Source organism: Megalobrama amblycephala, linkage group LG3 (assembly GCF_018812025.1).
Source record: "Megalobrama amblycephala isolate DHTTF-2021 linkage group LG3, ASM1881202v1, whole genome shotgun sequence".
Lineage (NCBI taxonomy): Eukaryota > Metazoa > Chordata > Actinopteri > Cypriniformes > Xenocyprididae > Megalobrama > Megalobrama amblycephala.
The window spans coordinates 50,190,138-50,202,780 of record NC_063046.1 but is presented as its reverse complement, the minus strand read 5'-3'; the positions used below and the strand labels follow the sequence as shown (position 1 = coordinate 50,202,780).

At 35.7% G+C, this 12,643-nt stretch overlaps 1 protein-coding gene across 1 annotated transcript in view; it reads left to right on the top strand.

Moving 5' to 3' along the window:
* Positions 1–11,047, top strand: part of sema4f (sema domain, immunoglobulin domain (Ig), transmembrane domain (TM) and short cytoplasmic domain, (semaphorin) 4F) — an 88,124-nt gene extending 77,077 nt beyond the window's left edge. Inside the window, exons 4-14 of the mRNA XM_048185960.1 lie at positions 1,516–1,614; positions 1,946–2,057; positions 2,492–2,611; positions 2,726–2,880; positions 3,125–3,306; positions 3,421–3,562; positions 5,132–5,345; positions 5,468–5,577; positions 5,685–5,830; positions 7,641–7,696; positions 8,242–11,047. Coding sequence (XP_048041917.1) covers positions 1,516–1,614; positions 1,946–2,057; positions 2,492–2,611; positions 2,726–2,880; positions 3,125–3,306; positions 3,421–3,562; positions 5,132–5,345; positions 5,468–5,577; positions 5,685–5,830; positions 7,641–7,696; positions 8,242–9,005 — 2,100 coding nt within the window. The 3' untranslated portion in view covers positions 9,006–11,047. The remainder of the gene's footprint in view (positions 1–1,515; positions 1,615–1,945; positions 2,058–2,491; positions 2,612–2,725; positions 2,881–3,124; positions 3,307–3,420; positions 3,563–5,131; positions 5,346–5,467; positions 5,578–5,684; positions 5,831–7,640; positions 7,697–8,241) is intronic.
* The last annotated feature ends 1,596 nt before the right edge of the window (positions 11,048–12,643 follow it).

Sequence of the window (12,643 nt, the reverse complement as noted above, 5' to 3'; positions counted from 1 at the left end):
ATTACAACACATGGAAAACTACGAATCGATACAGACTGGTTTCTCATTAATCTTTATTGATGTACTTAATGGTCTGTCTAGTCCTGAAATGGAAACTTTTCAAGTAAAGCCAACTGGTTTTCATCAAAATTCCAGCCGTATACGATAGTCAGGATGCATTTGTACGAGAAAACCTTCTGTGTGCTTTATAAATTGTCCAACTGTGAAATGTCGATCATTACTGATTAACTGTGACCTTTAAAAGATAAAAGATGGGGGAGGTCTCACTGTAGGAAACGTATGGGGGTCTCAGATACAGCCCAGTTGGGTTCAGGTTACCAATCACTGTTATTGATACAGAAACTCTCTTGTTCTGCACAGAGACAGTTGACCTTGTCGACCTTGACAATAATAATAATAATAAGAAGAAAATAATCAAAACTGCTTTCAATGCTTTGACTGTGATTGCTATATATATATATATATATATATATATATATATATATATATATATATATATATATATATATATATATATATATATATATAATTTAATAATTAATTAATAATTAATAATAAATAAATAATTTAGTAACTAAAGTATATATATATATATATATATATATATATATATATATATATATATATATACACTATGTAAGTATATATATATATATATATATATATATATATATATATATATATATATACTATTTAAAATAAAAAAATATTTATTATCACTTAAGTTACTAAATTATTTATTTATTATTAATTAATTATTAAATATGTGTGTGTGTGTATATATATATATATATATATATATATATATATATATATATATATATATATATATATATATATATATATATATATATATATATATATATATATATATATATATATATATATATATATATATATATATATATATATGTGTGTATATATATATATATATATATATATATATATATATATATATATGTGTATATATGTGTATATATGTATATGTATTTTATATATATATATATATATATATATATATATATATATATATATATATATATATAATATTTAATAATTAATTAATCATTAATAATAAATAATTTAGTAACTTAAGTGATAATAAATATTTTTTTATTTTAAATAGTTTAAATAAAATATATATAATATTATATATAAAATATATGTATATGAAATATAATATACAGCAGGCATTAATCCAGTCACATGATCATTTAAAAGCCATTCTAATTTGGTGCTCAAGGAATATTTCTTACTACTATCAATGTTGAAATAGATGAATAGTTTAAAAGAACAGAATTTATTTAAAATAGAAATATTTTGTAACATTATAAATGTCTTTAATATCACTTTTGATCAAATGAATGCATCCTTGATGAATAAAAGTATCCAAAAAAATGTACTGACCTCAAAATTTATGAACAGTAGCGCATGTATGTAATATAACAAAACAGGAAAAGAGAATATGTTATTTGTCTTACAGTATGTCATGCTTTACTCTGCTGCCCCTCACAGGGTGACTGCAAGAACTACATCCGTCTGCTGGAGTTTTTGGGAAATGGACGCATATATGCCTGTGGGACCTTCGCCTTTGATCCCCAGTGTGTTTTTATTGTAAGTTTTCACAACTACACTGACTCAAATATTGTCATACTATTAAGTTGGACTGGTAAAAAGAAATGTGTCGTTTGATGAAACGTGAACGTGTGCAAAATATGGCGAGTAAACATATGCTGTGTGTGTATGGATTGTGGCAGATGAACTTCAATAAACCTGTTACCCTAGAATGATTGAGAGTTTTCCACCTGAGGTTTATGACCATAAGTGTGTACCTGTGTACTCCTCTCTCTCTCTCTTACTCCCTTCTTCATCCCATTTTTGCTTATTTCTTTCAATTAAATGAAAGACAGTTATTATATTTGTCTGTGTTTTCTGCCTCATTTAGAACATCTCTTCATTCTCTCTGGAGAAAAATGATGATGGTAGCATAAGGATGGAGACAGGGAAGGGGAAATGCCCCTTTGAGCCCAGCCAACATTACACCGCTGTCATGGCAGGTATGAAACACATGTTTGCTTGGCTATCTAAATGAGTGCATTCGGTAGACGTCTATTGTTGCTGTACACTGTAAAGCTAATTATATATGCTAACCAGAACCCTAAATTAAAACTGCCTTTTTCTTTTGAGAATAAATCATTTTTGCTTTCTCAGAAACCTTTCTGCATATTTAGATCATCATTAAGACATTATTTAGTGTATTTATTAAGCAGTTTTCTTCATAGGGACCATTGGCTCACAATATAGGTGATTTCAGGGTACCATTCTTGCAGGGACAAAATGTTTTAACACTAAAATAACACACTGAAATAACATACGTATAATAGCATACAATCATTTTTTACAGTACATAAAAGTACAAAATAAAATAAAATGTCTATTTTTCGGTTTTACTCTTCACCTTCTGCTCTCTCTCGCTCGCTCTCTCTTTCAGGAGAGATCCTTTACACCGCCGCCACAAGTAACTTCCTTGGCACAATGTATGACATTTCCAGGGCAACGGGCATCGAGCAGGAACGCATCCGGACTGAGCAATCAATCAACTGGCTTAGTGGTAAGACACCCATCCATCCAGACACATTTACACATTAAAGGCAACATTTAATGTGAATTCACACCCAGATTGTTTATAACTACAGTCTTCTTGACTCCTTGTTTCTGAACTCAGATCCAGAGTTTGTCAGTTCTGCCTTCATCCAAGAGGATGAGAAGAACAATCCTACTGGTGAAGATGACAAAATTTACTTCTTCTTCACTGAGGTGGCTAAAGAGTATGACCTCTTCACCAAAGTCAAAGTGCCCAGAGTTGCCAGGGTCTGCAAGGTAGGAACTAGACCTAGTGTGTTTTCTTGTCTCTCTAGTCTTTTTATGGCTATGCCTGTGATGTCTCAGAGAGATGTTGTACAGTAGTTCTGCTTTCAGTTGATATGTTATGTAATTGTACTGTTCCACTTGAGTTCATATTTCTTGAGTCATAAAGTTCCTCTATTCTTTGCCATCTGTCTGTGATTCTTCACCCATTTTATATTATGTCTGATCTATTTTGGTCTCTCGCTCTGTTTTCTAGTCTGATGTAGGTGGTATGAAGACTCTGCAGAGGCGGTGGACGACGTTTTTAAAGGCTCAGCTGGTGTGTGAAGATCGAGCAAGTGGACAGCGATTTAACGTTCTGACTGATGTGTTCACTGTACAGCACCAGTCTGGAGACCCCAGCAGCACACACTTCTATGGCATATTCACCTCACAGTGGTACTTTGATCGGTTTCACCTCTGACCTTCTGAGCTGATCTCATCTCTTCTGAATCATTTTGTTTCATTTCATTTCTCTAATGATTTTTGTTGTTGTTGATATTTAATGTGTAGGGAAAGAGAGGAGCTGTCAGCCGTGTGTATGTACAGTCTGGAGGAGATCACTAAGGCGATGGATGGACCTTTTAAAGAGATGAAGAAGAGCTGTGAGAACTGGATTAACCCAGAGCCCATTCCAACACCACGACCAGGACAGGTATACAACTGCACCCTCACTACCATACCATAACTTATGATATTATACAATACATGTAGTACTACACTGCCCGGCCAAAAAAAAAAGTTGCTGTGTGGATTTAAATAGGCAAATACTTAAGAGTCTATGATTGGATCATTATTGCAGTGATTATTATTATTATTCATTTTAACAGTCATATAGAAAGACATATAACCTCTTGATGGAAATAAATGTTGTGATGTTATTTCCATCAAGAGGTGCATCAATTTTTGGTCAAGATCTCCCATACTTCCGTGTTGCAAAATTAGATGGATATAATACTGTTAGGTACATTATTACAATATACTATACATTATACCTTATCGAAATTCACGTAGTGTATGATGGACACAGCCTCAGACTATGATTTCATCTCTGTTTGATATTTAGAACACATATCGTAGTGTATGACATGCATGCCTAATTGGCTATAAAGCCACTTACGTTTCCCGTTGCGATCTGTACAGGCCATACTGACCATTTTGATCTACCTTTGTCTTGATTTGTTTTGTTTGAGCATAGTTGCTATAACAAATACTGTGGTCAGTTCCTGTACTGTACATCCATGGTTGTTTTCATCTGTCATGCGTCTCCTAGTAATGAGCTGCATGTTTCTGCGTGAGTTTGTTGTGTTTGGAATGACTTGATAGTGTGTGATCCTCAGTCGTTTAGGGTATGATGCCCAGTTTTTCTCTGTAACCAATTATAAAGTCAGTAAGTGTATGATGTCTGGTGTTTTAAAATCTGTTCAGCTTTTCAAGTCATGTAGTGTATTCCAGCCTTTACATTTATGTATTTGGCAGATACATTAATCCAAAACAACTAGCGGTATACAAAGTACTGTGTGTAGTACTACATTACATTACACTACATTACAATATATATATTATATATATATATATATATATAATATGTATTCACAAGAGGAAATGAACTTCACCATGGAAACCCCACCAAAAAATGTGGATTTTATCAAAGACTATAGAATAACACAAGACATGTCACTCATATTGTTTTGAATGGGAGAAAGTGTAACGCGCAATATGGCGGAATAAGTCCCGCCTTCTAAATAAGAGCCAATCGCCGACTGGTAAAGTCATCGCGTCACTTCAGCGGCCGTTAGAATCACCAGTTTCTTTAGAAACAGTCAGACACGCGCCTCCGAAATGAGGCACAAGAGACGCGCATTTAGGTCGCGCATTAAGTTTTTTTGTCATGATTTGAGCGTTTGAAAAAAAAAATTATGAGACAGTTGTTGTCAGATTTCATTGGTGATTTCAAATATGAAATTTAATCGAAAGCTTGGCAAACAGCTTTGGAGCTGCATGATGCCCAGGATGCCCGAGAGGCGCTTCAAAGATGGCCGCCGAGTGAAATGACTTGTCTTAAAGGGACTCTGATTTTATCCCACGGGACACAATTTTTACTGGGGGACCCCCCTGTAACACGATTGGGCTAGTTTTGTTTTGAAAACCTGGCAACCCTGCTATCATTACTGCCTGCTTTAAATCTGTAATAATCTCTTTCCTCTCTTCTTTTCACTCTCAGTGTTTGAATAATGCTCTGAAGGAGCAGGGCTTTGAGTCCTCCCTGAAGCTGCCTGATAAAGTGCTGACGTTCATGCGTGATCACCCGCTCATGGAGAACAGTGTTGTGGCAGCGCCATTAATGGTCAGAAATGGCATCACATACACTAAACTTGCCGTTACGCCCTCCGATGGCACAAAGCAAAACATGGCCACCGTTTTGCACCTTGGAACAGGTAAGAGAGACTAAACAGAAAATAAAATGTAATCGTGTCATTTATTGTCATCCAAGCGTGGATTGATATGCTTGATTCAGTTTAATAATTTGTGGTTTATATACATGTGTGTGTATTTATAGATCATGGAGAGCTACACAATGTCGCTGTAGTTGGTCCCAATGCAACTCTTATTGAAGAAATCCCCCTGTTTTCTGCACAGGAGCCAGTGAATAACATATTGCTATACAAAGTAATTACATATTGTTTTATTGTAGTTTTTTGTGATATAAAACAGTAGTGTATCTTTAACCTAAAGACTAGTGAATGCATAACTGACCCTCTGTCTCTCTGCTGTAGAATGAGACTCTTGTGGGCTCTCCTCGCTCTCTGAAGAAGTTACTCACAGTGAATTGTCCTCGGTACTCTACCTGCGAGATGTGTGCACGTGCCCGAGGCCTTGGCTGCATATGGAGTCATGAAAATAAAACTTGTGCTATGCTCATGTATGTTACACACAAACACTTATTCACATACGACATATACGACACTTATTCACATACGACTTATTCACATAAGACATATGAGGACCATGATTTTGAACCATGATTTTGTCTGAGCTATGAAAAAAAATAGAATATTTATTTTCTCATTTTATTTGTCTTATCCTATTATTTGAGTGGGTAGAATGAGTAAGTTATGGCTATTTTTTTTTTTAAATAGTATACTGAAAAACCAAGAAGACCCATTCTTTCGCAACTCGCAAATTAAGTATTGCGGTAGGCAAGTGGACTCTCTTCTCATTCTGCTCCCGCTTTAGTTTATGCTTATGCTAAATAGCAGACTAACTAAAAATGGAGGTTCAAAGTTTTTTAAATAAACCCACAACTAAAAGAGTGGGAGCTCTAACTCTGACGCTTCCACTGTCAACATCTACTCAGCTCAGAAAAAGAGGTGGCTTCTTTTGCTTTAAGTAGGCATGTTTTTTTGAATAGCAGTCGTTCATTGTAAATGTATTTTAAATGTAGAAAAGTTATGCTATATAAATGTATAAAATGTAGAATGTATGTTATATATAGGGCTGTAACCACCATCGAGTGACAAGTTCCTCCCAAAAATTTAGAAATAGCCAAATTGTCTTGATGCTGCACATTATGCACAGCTCTGTTTGTTATTAGGATAACAAAACATTTTAAAAGTTACATTTTTAGATGTCTCAGATTGTCTGGCTATCACCAGACCAAGCTCAATTTAAAATTGAGCATTGGTCTGGGGAGTTTGCTATGTATCTTCCTACTGCACAAGAGGCGTGAGCAACGAGCATTATTCATGCAATTGGATAGTCCTTCAACCAATCAGATCAATGATCCGGGTGACATACTTTTGCAGAGCGATGCTAAAACTCCAGACAGGTTTATAGTTTGTATTGGTTTGTAGCATTGATCAGCGGTTTGCAGAAGCAGCAATGGCATCGAGCGATTTTTGCAGGTTGTGCAAAAAAAAACATGAAAGTGAGTGGTATTTACACCCAGTCGAGCAATTTGTTTGCTAAACTAAAGAAGTCATTTAGCATCGTTGAGAGGTTAAAAGGAATTGGATCGACTGTCGTGCGAGAGACGTCATCGTGTTATACCCGCCCAGAGCCATAGAAAGAGCTCTGTACCCGCCAATAGCGAGCAAGGTGGATAAGCCAGTCTGTGATTGGTTCCTGCAAAAGTGTAACAGATGCAGCAGAAATGAATGTACGGGTTTTCAGACTGAGTTGCCGGGTGAAATCAAATCGCCGGCAGATCAGGCTGGGTTTACCCAGTCTATGTCTCAGAGGTCTAACAGTGCTCGTCAATGTCAGAATGAGCAAGATGGCCAATCAAATCAAAGAAGGCAGGTCTTATGGTTCGCAGAAGATGACTGCGAATTCCAGCGTGACGGTTTAGTTTTAGCAGTGAAATACATACATACATACATTTAGCAGTGTTTGGAATATATAAGTAGCTAAACATTTAATATTTGACAACTGTTTTACAAGAGGAATGTTGAATGACCAACATGCCTCTAGGAATGCCAGCTACTCAACTTTTTATGAAATTTCACTGTTTTGATTTGAAAATATGCTATAACTTACATTTGATTTATGTAATTTATATCAGACATATCAGATTAGACCTAGAACTTTTTTTCTTCTTCTTATTCCCTTAATTCCCTTTTAATCTGTTAATTATTTAATATTAATTCCTCTAAAACACCCCCCCCCACACACACACACACACACGCTCTTTGTTTGTTCTCTGTCGTCACATAGTTACATTTATGTTTCAGGTCTCATGAAGTGTTTGAAGCAGAAGATTTAGTCAAGCAATGCAACAATGGTGAAGGTAAGTCAGGCGGTATTAATGTCTGTATACCATCTGTCACTGTGGCAACACAGACAATAATTTTCTCAGTGTGCATACATACTTTTACAGCAAATACACTTACAATGAAATCAGATTAGCAGGCTAAATGGAGTAAAAGCAGAAACGACTCCTAGAAAAATGTGCAAATTGCGTTTTAAGAAATAACCAAATATACATAGACGTGAGAACAATTTACAATTTATGAGCATTTGTGTTGTATCTTTATACGCCACCTTCTCCACAACATTACCTTTTGTTGCTTTGAAATTATAGTGAATTTTTATTAATATTATAGTGTATGTGTATATATATATATATATATATATATATATATATATATATGATCAAACAATTGCAGCCTTGGGTAGCATATATATATATATATATATATATATATATATATATAGAGAGAGAGAGAGGAAGTGGCTCCCATGTCCCAAGGGGGTCATGCAACACATTTTTGTTGCATTGAAAACTAATTGTGACCTAATCATCTGTTTCCCACTTTTTCTCTGTAACTTTAGGTCTTTGTTCCCCACCTGTAATTGAAAGGCGTGTCGTGCTGGGTCTGCGCATCCTGCTCTCTTGTGTGCAGGTGTCTCCTCGTCCTTGCCGCTGGGAGCATCCCACTGATAGTCACACCCGCCGCCACAACTATGACCTGGAGGTGCAGGTCACAAATAAGAGCCTGGGCACCTACAGGTGCCTATGTGATGAAGTGGGCAGAGATCAGCCACCCTGTCGCAGAGCCGAATACCAACTGACCCTCGAAAACCCCAGCATGGGGGGGAACGTGGCCATCGCGGGTAGCCGACACTTCCTGGCCTCGCACATCATTTTTTTCGTCATAGGTTTTGTATTGGGTGGCTTCCTCTTGTTTCTAATTTACAAACGACAAGGTGGCATGAGAGGGGGCGGGCACTCATCGTCCACATTGGAAAAAGGGCGGGACTTGCTTCCTTCTACAGACACGCCGCAGTCTCCAAGCAGCGCCAGTCTGTTGTCGGAGGCTGTTCCGTTGACAGAGAAAAGGAACGGGACGCTAAACGGACACAGTATTCACCCGGGTGGGCACAACGGCAGGCATTTTTACACCAACTCAAGTGAACTGAAACTGCAGGAGTCAGCTGTGAACCTGGCAGAGGAGCTGGATGGAAGAGAAAGGGCGGGGCCAGATGGAGAGGAGGAGGGGCTGGGGGAGGGGCTTCGTGAGATGGAGGAGGAGTTGTCTAAGATGGCTTGCCTAAGAGGAGCACCACTGGCACTGTGCGAAGAAAGCTCTATCTGAAGACCGGCAAACGCGTGATTTTTTTTTAAACTAAATTCTGTGAAAGGCTCACAAACACAGATGGAGGGCTGGAGGAGAAGAGGATAGCAGACAATCAAAGAAACTGATACACATTCCAAATATACGATTAACATGCGCAGATACACAAAGAAGCACATACACAACTGACTCCTCTACTACTCCATTACAACAGCATCCAGTCCGTTCACTCCTGTGTACATAACATGCTGTGTCTATCCTACTGGTTTTGCATGTTTGATCAGACGGATGGGCGACATCATGAGCACTTTTGCGTACCATCCTCAAAGCCATGCGCACACATGTGGACATAGTCTGTGCATCTGTGTGTGTAATTCTGTAGTTGCTCGGTCCGCTTCCTCTTTGAGGATTCAAATGGTCCGCAGACCAGAGCAGTACAAAGTCGTGAAGAATCTGCTCATCCTGGGCCGATTACTGAAATAAAATGATTTGATTTGTCACCAAAAATAGCTCTGTGATTGATGCTTCACAGCAGCATTTAATGACCGAATGACAGAGATACTGGAAACGCGTTTTTTTTTTTTTTTTTTTGCCTTATAGATAAAGAGGTCTGTTAATGTACTGCTAATGAAGGTACCGTGGCCTATGGCAGGGCTGGATTGTAGGGGTCCTCAGAGCATACAGTACAGGCTGATTCAACGGGCCCCTTGGTGTAGGATATATGGAAATAATAACTCAAATGGACCTCCAAAGAGTGTGCCCTCATGGGAACATGAGCCGGTCCTGACTTATAGTGCCCAAGTCTTAATGGAGAGAGAAAATGAGTAACAAAACTATTTAGCAATCTTCTCTCAGTAGGAGAGAGCATGTCAAACCTGTGAACTGATACCAGATGGTGAGAATTTGGCCACTATAAAATAAACCAGCCACATTCCCAGAGCAAGGCAGTTATTTTTCTCTGGAACGGAGCTGGCTGTGTTTTGTGCATCCACTGCCATCCGTATAGGGACCAGATGTAGCATGTTCTGTTCGTAATAATCTGCACAGACAAAGGACCACAAGATGATGGATGTCACTTTAAATTGTTTAGCATGAAGTTGTCAGATGAAATGAAGAGTGAAGGAAATGTTTGATTGTTTTGAGTTTCCCTTTAAGGACAGAGAATGTGCCATTTGAAGGTGTGTTTAGCCCCACTAAAGTGCATGAGACAAAGCAGCCATGAATACAGAGCTCCAGATTTGTAATACAACGATCAGGGGCTACGGCGTAACCTAAAGCACTCTTAGTACAATGAGTGTTCTATTTATGTAGCCATAATGATGTCTGTTTCAGGAGTATGTAAATATCTGTGAATATAAAAGAAAATGTGAGAAATATCTTTCAAACATGTTTTTTTTTATTCTCTTTTCACCACTAGAGGGAGTTCTTCCTAAGTGTAAAACTGCCATCTTAAAGGTTGGACCACATTAAATGCCATTTACTGCCATTTTCCATTAGAATAACTTGGATCTACTGTATGTTCTCCATTTATTTATTTTGTACCTTTTTTTTTTTTTTTTTCTTTTTTGTAAAACAAATATTTGTAACATTGTCAAGCAAAGTGAAGGTAACAATATATCTTGTCTTCTGAATAGATCTCTTTGTCAGTGCTCAGTAAAATAATAAAACAGGTACATTTAACCCCATAAACTTCTCATTCACAAAATCTCGATCTTCTCTTGAGTTAATGGTGATAGTTTATAACACGTCTTCACCCTCTTATTGTACCGTAATAAATCTGCTGTAGTTAGACTTGTCCACAATGGTTTTATGTTGATAATCATAAAAATAGCAGATCAGTTAGTGTTACATGCCCTTTGTTGTTTATTCTGAATAAATAAATATGTTAATTGATGTACAGATATGTTGTATTCTAAGTTTCTATTTTTATAATTTATATATGATGAAGATAAATGTACATTTGTGTTTGAAACATTTATTGAAGGTGTTTGTGTGAATGGCTGTATGTGTGAATGCCTTGTGATGCTATTTGGAATAAAATAAAAAAAAAAACTACCTCTCAAGACAGTGTTTTTTGATCATTTTTCAACAGTTTTAACAAAAAAATGAAAGATATTGTTTGTAGAATAGCCTGCTGTATATTTCATTTAAACATACCATAACATATTTTATTTTAATAATACAGATGATTTGCTCTGTAAAAAGTGTGCAACTTTAAGTGACAGTGTTTAAGTCATTTGTTTCTGAGTTTATGCAATGCTACGCACACATAATTTTCAAACACTTTCAATGAATCGCATTTGAATTACATTTTCTTAATTTTTATATATTGATTTTTTTTTTTTTTTTTTTTTTTTTGAATGAACACAAGTTGTTAATGAAAGACATCAGACTAAACAACTGTGCTGTGGGTCCCCTTACAAAAAAATAAGTTCATTTTATTAAGTTCAATTATATTTTTAAGTATACTAATATTAATGTACTAGAAGTATGCTACTATTTTAATACTACTTGGAGACTAAATTGGACCACTTTTACTGTATAAAGTATACTTTAAGTGTAACAATAGTAAACTTTGAGTACACAAGTAGTTGCACTACAAGTGAACTTATAAGTATACTAATAGTTTACTACTTAAATGCTTGTCATATTTATTAGTTTATGAAAGTACACTATAGAAGTATACTCTCAGTAAACTACTAGTTTAGTAGTTTTATAGTGCATACTTATGATTTGTTTAAGTGAACTTAACATCATACTTATAGTTTTCTATTTATATATAGGCCTATATATTTTGTTATATAATACATTATAATTTGTATTTTATAAATTATATTGTTTTTGTTTAGGTATTAACATTTGTACTTGAAATAACTTGACTTTAAGTAGATTTGAAGTATATTTCCATGTGCTACACAAAAATTCACACACACAGAATTAAGAACATACATGTTTTCTTTATAAATCAATATTTTTAAACATCAAATATATTGTAGGCTATTGGATACCAAAACGTGTAAGTTTATAAGGCAGTAAAACTGTGTTTAAAAAGTATTTAATGGTCTTCTACTCAATCAAAAGAGTAAACACAACTACAAGCCAAGTATACTTAGAATATTTAATTATACTTTTATATCGATCAAAAGATTGAGTACAAGTAGGCTATATGCCATATATACCTAGATTGTTCAGTATAAGTCAAGTATACACTCCTGGGCAAAAAAAAAAAGAGAGAAGGGCCAAGACAAACATGGCAAAATAGGATCTGGCCAATAATGAGCCGGCATTCGGATGAAAACAAGGAAGCCTGCACTGAGTTCACTATATGGCAACAGTTCAAATTGTTGAATAAAGTCATTATTTTTGTTTTGTTTTAGCACACAAAAAGTATTCTTGTCGCTTCAAAAGATTGAGGTTGACTGTAGTCACATTGAATATTTTAACCATGTTTTTAACTACCTTTCTGGATGTCAAAAGGTGCAATGACGTTGCTGCCTATGTGTGGATCAGATACCCTCAGATTTCATCAAAAATACAAACCCGATTCCAAAAAAGTTGGGACACTGTACAAATTGTGAATAAAAACAGAATGCAATGATGTGGAAGTTTCAAATTTCAATATTTTATTCAGAATACAACATAGATGACATATCAAATGT